Source organism: Micromesistius poutassou, assembly GCF_964030765.1.
Source record: "Micromesistius poutassou genome assembly, chromosome: 18".
Lineage (NCBI taxonomy): Eukaryota > Metazoa > Chordata > Actinopteri > Gadiformes > Gadidae > Micromesistius > Micromesistius poutassou.
Genome location: NC_140288.1, coordinates 13,192,286 through 13,200,904, shown reverse-complemented (window position 1 = coordinate 13,200,904; position 8,619 = coordinate 13,192,286). Strand labels below are relative to the sequence as shown.

The following is an 8,619-nucleotide window of genomic DNA, read 5'->3' as shown; positions in this document are numbered from 1 at the left end:
AAGTCCCAGGGAAATACGCGGAAAGAGAGGGCAGTGGATTGGATTTCATCTCTACGCCTCCTCATAAGTTGGTGTTCCTGCTTTATTTGGCCCACCCTGGTCACCTGAAAGATATTTTCTTCTGTGTGTGCTGTCGTGTGTGTATAGCACCTATTTTGTATAGTGCACAGTATCTCTTTCTCTCTCTCTTTCGATGCCTCGTCCAACTCCAAAAATGCAGAATCATAAACCAAAACAGTTGTTTAGTTTTAGCTGCCAAAGCAGCCGGATCACCTAGGCAACCCTGGCCTCTCAAATTTAATTTTAATTTTAATTGCAGTCACAAACCACGGGTTTTGATTGTTTTGAGCTTTTGATTAATTTATTATTTCATATATATTTTTAGTTGGGACCTTCACCCTCGTCTGCCTCCTCACAAGAAGAAGGTGAACATGGATGAAATCCAATCAACGTTTCCCAACTATAAAGGGTAAAAAACAAAGTGTGAAAAAAAACTAAAGCACAGTGTTAGAAACCAACCATAGATATTGTTTTCCCTCCACATGGTCGCTCACAGTTTGACTGTTAAAAGAGGTGTGATTATTCTTTTGAAGTTTTCCAAGAGATTGTACAGTTTAGAAACAAAAAAACAAGGAGTTTTGGTTTAGCTTATGTCGGCTTCTGTGGCTTGGAATTGAAACATGACGTTTTTTCGGATCGTAAACCATGCAGTGAAATAACGCAAGATTAACGCAAACAAAAAGGTGGAGAACCGATAACAACGGCAAAGAGTTGCCGAACTCTGCAAACATGTTAACGTGACTACGTGGCCGCATCACAGTTGTAGTTAGCTAGTTTGTTGTGAAACTCTCTGATAAGGGAGTCATCATCCAATCAGATTCTGTTTTCAATTCTTGATTTGTTTGTCAGTTTCTTGGTCCATGTATGACACTCCATATAGACTTCCCTACCTGAGGTGTGTGTGTGTGTGTGTGTGTGTGCGTGTGCGTGTGCGTGCGTGTGTTCGCGCACGGCAGTGATAATTACATCTTCAGTTCTGCCTGAAAGCACATCAAATACCTTTTCCTTTTTCTTTTTCTTATCACAAGATGAGCCACTCACCTTTTCAGTTTTTTTTTTTTTTTAACAGTATTTTCAGTGCACAAGTTTACATGATTCAAAGGCTCTGTAATGGGACTTAATGTTTCTGCAAAACACAACACGATTGTTATCGACGATTGGTAGCGTGTCATACTACTGCTATGTTGTAGGGGTTTGTCCATGGCTGTACGTTTCCATCTTGATGTCTGACTTGAGTAGTTCAGCGCCTGTATTAGTGTTTGAAAGACACCTAACGTCAACCTGCAAAATGGAGGCACAGCACATTGGATACATGTTTCCATGGCACAAACGGCTCCTGCTTTCCCCTAAGCTGCCTGTTAACATCTTTTACATTTTTATTTTGTCATGTAGAATGTCGTTTAGAATGCTCCCACTGTAGTGCGAAGAGTACGCCGAACCTCATTTATATTTAATCTGTTTAAAAGTGTTGCGATAGGAATTCAATTGTTAATTTGATTGACTTTTAATTTTTGCCGTATTCTGTAATAAAACCAATGCATTTGCTTTCGGTACAGCAGCACCAGAGAAAAGTGACAATAGCCCTCATAATGTTATCATTATTATTATGTTAACCCTCCCCCTCAAAAATAGAACTAAAGCAATCCACCGGACCACATTAGAGCTGGTGTAGTTTAGTAATTATAATTGCTTGTTTTTATCCCTTTCTCTCTTCGCACAAACTAAGTAAGCTGCAGCGAGAGACTTATTCAGCCTTTGTGGTTTGTTTGGGTTTCATCATTTATAACATTGATTAGAGGACAAAATAACGATGCCCAGTTAATCAGTATGCTTCCCTTACAGATTAGATTTATTTTGGTTGCAATATTTTTAATGTGTTATCGAATTTGACATGCTTTTGTGCCCCCCCCCCCCCCCTTCCTGTTTCCTCTTTTGTTAATAAGGTAGATAAACGATTATCATTCTCAAGATGCTCGATGGACGTATTGCTGCCTACAACACAACAAAGTATATCTGTACAACACACCCACACCCTGCCGGTTAAAAAAAAAAAAAAAAAGGAACACACACACACACACACGCTTGTGTTGGTTTGTACATCTCCTGTGCACCTGCATGCTTCTCGCGTGGAGTTGAGGTTGATCAGCGTGCGCACCTCCCAAATCTCGTCTTTGTTGGCGGAGTGGTTGCGTCCTGTGCTGGCCGACTGTTGCCACTAGAGGGCGAAGAAGCCACACTTACAATGGAAAACTGCTGGTTGTTATTTAATTTTTTTTTATAGTAACTGTATTTGGTACCTTGTGTGTGATACTTGGGAAGGATCTAAAGTTTTTTTGTTTTAATTGTTAAAAATCCGTCCCTGGTCTTTTTTTTTTTTCTTTACCGTTTTCCTGCTCTTCTCGTTTTTCATATTTGCATTGTGAAGTGGGCATGAGGGCTCTCTGTCAATAGGCTTATAACCTCTTAAATAGTTGTGTATAAAATAAACTGTTATAACTTTTTTTTAAATAAAACATTAAACGTGTCCATATTTTGTCTTTGTCTCATCTTTGGTTTTCTTCATTATTGTAGGCTATCTGCTATAGCCTCGCCATCCAGGATGGATTTGTATTCCATTCAGCTGCTATTCAGGTAGCCCCTTATTTGCATTTTGCAAGAATGTAATAATCGCCAGTAGTCCACCTCTTGAAGGTCACCAAGCATGTACTTTATTGCATTCCACGTGAACAGAAAATAAATGAAACCAACATGAGTTGTACTTTCTAAGATAGAAATGTAGTGTAGGCTATATAGTGTAGCTCTATCTGCCGCACCATGGTAATACTTCCACAGGGTGGCGATTGCTTAATGTGCAACAGGTGAGTCAATCCCCTTTTGCACATTGAGCAATCGCTGTGCAACGGATTAAACCGGCCATCGCCGCACACTCCCGGAGATCTCCTGCCTCATCTACCTTCAAACTCTACACTAAACTGGTTCCCAACATCACCAGCCTGCCTGTGTCCCAGCCCAGTAAAAGCCACCTCGGTGGAAAGTGGAGACAAACAGAAAAAAATAATTTCATTGAAAAGATATTTGCAAATTCTTTGCAAAAAGCACAACTGTATTTCTAAATATTTAGAAATACCACTGAATGGTCTACCAGTATTCTCAGGTTTACCAATCTTCTCTGCAGCATGGTTGGAATCGATAGCAAAATAATTGACAAATCTGTTTTGAAGGAAGAAACCTTCCCCGTTGATCAATAGTAAGGTCAAAGCAGTTAACTGGGTCACAAACTAAGCTAGCCGTTATTAACTGTCTCTTTCTAACATCGATTTCAAACAAAATATGCAACTTTTTATTTTCTTAAGTTGGATGTCCATAAAAAAATTAGAGCGTTTTAAAAAGATTTTCGAAAGCAAAATTTATTTCGATTTTTATCTGCAAATACTGAAAAGCAAAGAAATAGTGCAGGATTTTACGTTAAAAGGTGCAGTGAGTAGGATTTGGTGGCATCCAATAAACATTAAACGATATTGAGAAGACTGATTTATATTATTTTATAAGATTTATATTATTCTGTTATTGACACAATGTCTTGTCTTCTGAAGACCATTACTCATTTGATGAAGATACAATCATGTTTTGTTAATACGCAAATGTTCGCACACACACACACACACACACACCCAACTTACATTGTAAACAGGAATGCTTTGGCCAAGGCTGTTAATTCCCCCCCAGAGAAGATTTAGATTGCTTTGTAACACAATCCTCCACATCATTCGACCACCTTCAGCACCCCCTCCCCCGCCGTGATCTTCAGGGGACACAGCTTGCAGCCTACCCAGAGGTAGGGGTACGCCTTCTCGCTGAAACTGTGCTTAAAGGAGTAGATGAGCAGGTTCCGGTCGGCGTCGTGGAACGAGACCCGCCCCTTGTCGTAGTCCAGCCTCACGCGGATCCTCTGGGGGCGCGACTTGAGGTTGAGCCGTGTCAGTGGCGACGTGCCGGCGAAGAACATGTCGTGGTAGAAGTACACGGTGACGTAGCCGTTCTTCTGCACCGACGCCACCTTCTCCTTCCGCTTCACCGACTCGCCGGCCACGCCCACCACCCAGGCCGTGTTCCCGCCCACCTCCACGTCCCACCAATGGCAGCCCGAGGAGAAGCCGCGGTGGCCCAGCACGCCGGCGTCGCGGTCGAAGCGCTCCGGGTTGTCGGGGAGCTTCGGCCGGTCGTCGGTGTCGCTGACCTCCGTGAGGTCGTCTGAGAGGCGGAGCCAGGGGGCGGCGGTGTTGGGGTCAAGGGTCACCGGCGCTGGGGGGGGAGAAGGAACCACAAGGGGGGGGGAGGTGAGGAGCAGACAGAAGGTCCCGGGTTCAAGCCCTGCCTAAACCATGTTCCTTAATGAACTGATCTGGGTTCTGACCCGAAACAATGTTGCTTAATGAACTGATCTGGGTTCTGACCCCTTGATTACACAGGCTGGGATCACCTATAGTCACTACAACCTTGCTGATGGTCACTGTGCTGCCGTTCTGCAGGGTTAGACACTTACTGTAACGGACCATTTTGTGCATCCCCACCAACGCAGAGTACTGCAGCGAACCCACGTACTGGGCCACGTCGATCAGGGTTCCTGCAGGCATAGCAGCACACTCTGGGGGGGCGGCCCTGGAGGAGGAGAAGGGACTCAGTAAGGGCTTCATGATGATGACCTAAAGGTATAGGGTTTGGGTTAACCCTTTTGTCCAGCCGTCCACACGACCACACGACAGAGCGTCCACACGCTCTGTCCCATACGACCCAAGGACCTTAGACATGACTGTTTGAAAACAAGGTGACTTTTGGAAGTCTTTGTGTGATGGCTAAGTGATGACTACTAAAGTAGCCTAAGTGATGAAGAAATAGAGCACAGTGACCACATGGAGACATAACATGCAGAAATGGAGAACGAATACATGGACTTTTACCTTCCAACGCTGCTGTTCTTGCATTTCTGAAAAACATGATTTGGCAAAATGGAATACATGGTTAGATGATACTCGAACATCATCTATTGGATTTAGTGAGGACAGTTCTCATACAAAAGACTTGACAGTGAATACAGAGGCTAAGGCTAACCCTAATACAGGCAGTTCATTGGGGCTTACATTTTTACTCATTGTGGTGGGGGGTGATGACGTTCGGGATGAACCCAGAGTGTAGTGACCTGGGTGCTTCTAGCCCCTACTTACCCCTAAATGTCTTTGAAGTCACTCCAAGTTATCGTTTGCCAACATGGGGACGGGGGGGGGGGCGGGACGCTACTTGGGGTCATCTGATATGTATACGGGGTCACAGGAGATTTCTTATGGGGCATTTTGGTCAAGAAACAAACATACAAAGTCCTGTATGTACACACACAGACTGGAGACTGAGGGTTAGCATAACTCAGTGTGGTGTCGTAGCTATAAATAACGTGTACTATATTGGGAAGGCAGATGAAAGTTGGGATGGACTTTCCGACCTAGGTAAGGGTCATGGCCAGCAGGTTGAAGCTACTGCAGATAGTCATCTTGGATACGAAGAGGTCAGCTGAATGACTGAAAGGTCAGCTGAATGACTGAAAGAAAGGTCAAGTGAATGACTGAATGGTCAGCTGAATGACTGAATGGTCAGCTGAATGACTGAATGGTCAGCTGAATGACTGAAAGAAAGGTCAAGGGAATGACTGAAAGAAAGGTCAAGGGAATGACTGAATGGTCAGCTGAATGACTCAGATTTAATGTAAAAATAACAACAGATAACGTAGAGACGCACGCGCAAGAGAGGCACTCCGTCCAGGGCCATCTCCTCCTCCAGGGCCGCGATGGCGTCGGACAGAGACGAGATGTTGACCTCCAGCTCCTCCGTCAGCCTCCTCACCACCCCGCTCTTCTCCGCTTGCTCCTGCTTCAGCGTCTGCAGGCCCGCCCGCTCCTCCCCGTCCAGGAAGTCCCGCAGCTCCTGGAACTCCTGGCGCATCCGCCGCTCCACAAACTGGGCCTGCACCTGGAAGGGGGTGAGCGTTGAGCATGCTGAGCTGGCCGCACACAACGGGGGTCACAACAACACTGTATCATTGTAGTGCAACGCTACCACCAGTTAGCATTAGCACAGCCCTCGGCCTGAACATTAAGATATGATAGCAATGCCGTGCGTGCTCACAGGCATTTGCCAATATGTACGACAATTCTGAAACTAAATTAAAGCGATTGACAGATAAATCAATTAAAAAAATGTTACTGTTTAGTCATTTGGCAGACACTGACAAAACAACTGAGTGAATGTCACTGCGGAGCAGATGGGAGGTAAGGCCATCTTGATCAATGATGTTAAACACAGGAAGGCTGTGGACATTGCGGGGTGGAACCCAGTACCTTTCGGCTCCAAACACTAACTGTGCTCCACACAGGTGGTCGTGTTGTTGTGGGTGGCCGATGAAGACCCTCACCTCGATATGCGCTGAGGTGTCTGCGTAGTTCTGCTTCGTCTTCTCAAACTCCACCATCTTCTGGTGCAGCGTGCTCAGGGAGGTCTTCAAGTCCTCCTGTGGACAGTTGGGGTCAGGGGTTAGATCCATTCACCAATAAGCTCACTGTGTACACCTCTGATATAAACAATAACAGTGTTTTTTATAAGACACCTGTACGATACAATACCGCCATTCATCAACAGAGATAACTTCAGTCAAAGCCTGACGTGTGTTGTGGTTATGTTCCATGTTGTTATTATTATTGTTCGGTTTCTGTTGTTATCTTTTGGTTTCTACGATCACAAGCCCATCTCCAATATATTACATCTTACGTCTGTCAGGGATCAGACGTGATAGCATCGTTAGGGTTAGTTTATGTCTGACCCTAGACCGAAGCCACTGAACCAGGAGTACCTTCAGGTCGCCGGCGGCCTCGCCCGCAGGGCAGCAGTCGTGCCCCCCGTGTCTCCGGGACGTCAGGCAGACCACGCAAATGGGCTCCCGGTCGTCCCGGCAGAAGAGCTTCAGCCGCTCCCCGTGGAGGGGGCACATCTCCCCGGGGTCGGTGTACAGCTCCTCCGGCGGCGGCGACGATAAGGACGAGGGCTCTGCGCCCTCGCACAGGTTCCGGAGGGTGAGGCTGGGCACCGGCTCGTCGGCCGACTCCCTCCGGCACAGCGGGCAGTCCCGTCCGCCCCCCCGGTGCGCCCAGTAGTCCCGCAGGCAGCCGGAGCAGAAGCTGTGGCTGCACTGGAGCACCACGGGGTCTCTGAAGATGTCGCAGCAAATGGTGCAGCAGAGGTCCACCTCGGCCAGGGACAGTCGACCGGCCATGTCTACTACTTCCTTCACCACTGCCACGGGTTAGTGTTGACAGGAACGGACCAATCAGCAGCCGTCTCTACTTCCTGTACCACTTCACGGAAAACAATGACGGACCAACCAGCAGACCGCTGGCCGCTCCTCCTCCTCCTTCTCCTCTGGTGCTTCAGTGGAGCAAAGGTGAAGACGTCAACACGTGACCCGACGTCATCGGTAAAATTGTGAAATCGAAACTAACTTACTAACTTATTAACTAACTAATAACCATATAAACTAGAGCCTCATATGAATCGACTGAATAAACAGCAAACTACATGTTTTGTAACATACCTTTGTTTTAACCATAGCCCCAATCAAACCTCCATTTATTTAGGTATTATTATATACGTTAATACAAGATAAATGAATAAAAAATAACATAATAAAAAGCAAAAATCGAATAGATATGTTAGTGCTTCTAACATATAAATTGTTCTCATTACAACTTGTTCTCATTAGTTCTCATTTCTCACCTTATTATAAAAGAGGTAAAGGTTCAACTCGTGGTTTACTCAGAGGTCAACGTGCCAAGTTCATGAAGCGACTCTATGGTTAGGGTTAGTGTCTACTTTAGGTGAGAATTCAGTTTATATTGGAAATGGGCGGGGTGGTAAATGAGCCACGCCTACAGGCATCTCGAACACACCAGGTAAACCGTCGGTCTCTTTGGCCAAAGAGGCCATCTCCATGTGTGGAAGAAATGGTCCAATTAGGTATTGATGTGGAATCATGTGGTCTAAAGCATATACTAAATGAATTGACATCAAAGGGCTCCGTCATAACCTCCAACACGAATACATTTAAGGATATTTTACGTGATCTCTAGGTACATCCACAGAGAGCCTTCCTTCTTCCCGTCTCGTCCACCTGCAGCAGAAGTCCACTTCCTTGACCAAGAGCAACCTCCGGCGGCAGGACACCGTAAGCACAACATCTATAGCACAATCCGTACCCAACATCTGAGGTCGATATTATCTTGAATCCTTTCATGGAGTTTAGCGCTATAATATGCATCACCACTAGGTGTCAGCATGTGCCCACTTATAGGGGGCCAAGCGAATAAATAACTGAGCCACCAACTAAAGCCAACAAACTGTAAACATGTCCATTACATTTAGTATTTATTCGTCTTATTTGAAACTGCATTTATTCATGGAGGAAAAACAATATCTCAAGGTATTCATCTCCTATAGGGTTAGCTCCGGGTAATTATCTAA

At 45.5% G+C, this 8,619-nt stretch overlaps 1 protein-coding gene across 1 annotated transcript; it reads right to left on the bottom strand.

Annotated features, from left to right (window-relative positions):
* Nucleotides 1-2,756: 2,756 nt before the first annotated feature.
* Nucleotides 2,757-7,505, bottom strand: LOC311363407 (zinc-binding protein A33-like). Its single transcript, XM_084483348.1, has 6 exons — nt 6,956-7,505; nt 6,521-6,616; nt 5,848-6,078; nt 5,019-5,044; nt 4,604-4,719; nt 2,757-4,362 (listed from the first exon to the last, which is right to left on the bottom strand). Exons 1-6 carry the CDS (start codon nt 7,373-7,375, stop codon nt 3,824-3,826), a joined length of 1,428 nt encoding a protein of 475 aa, XP_084339474.1. The 5' UTR covers nt 7,376-7,505; the 3' UTR covers nt 2,757-3,823.
* Nucleotides 7,506-8,619: the final 1,114 nt, after the last annotated feature.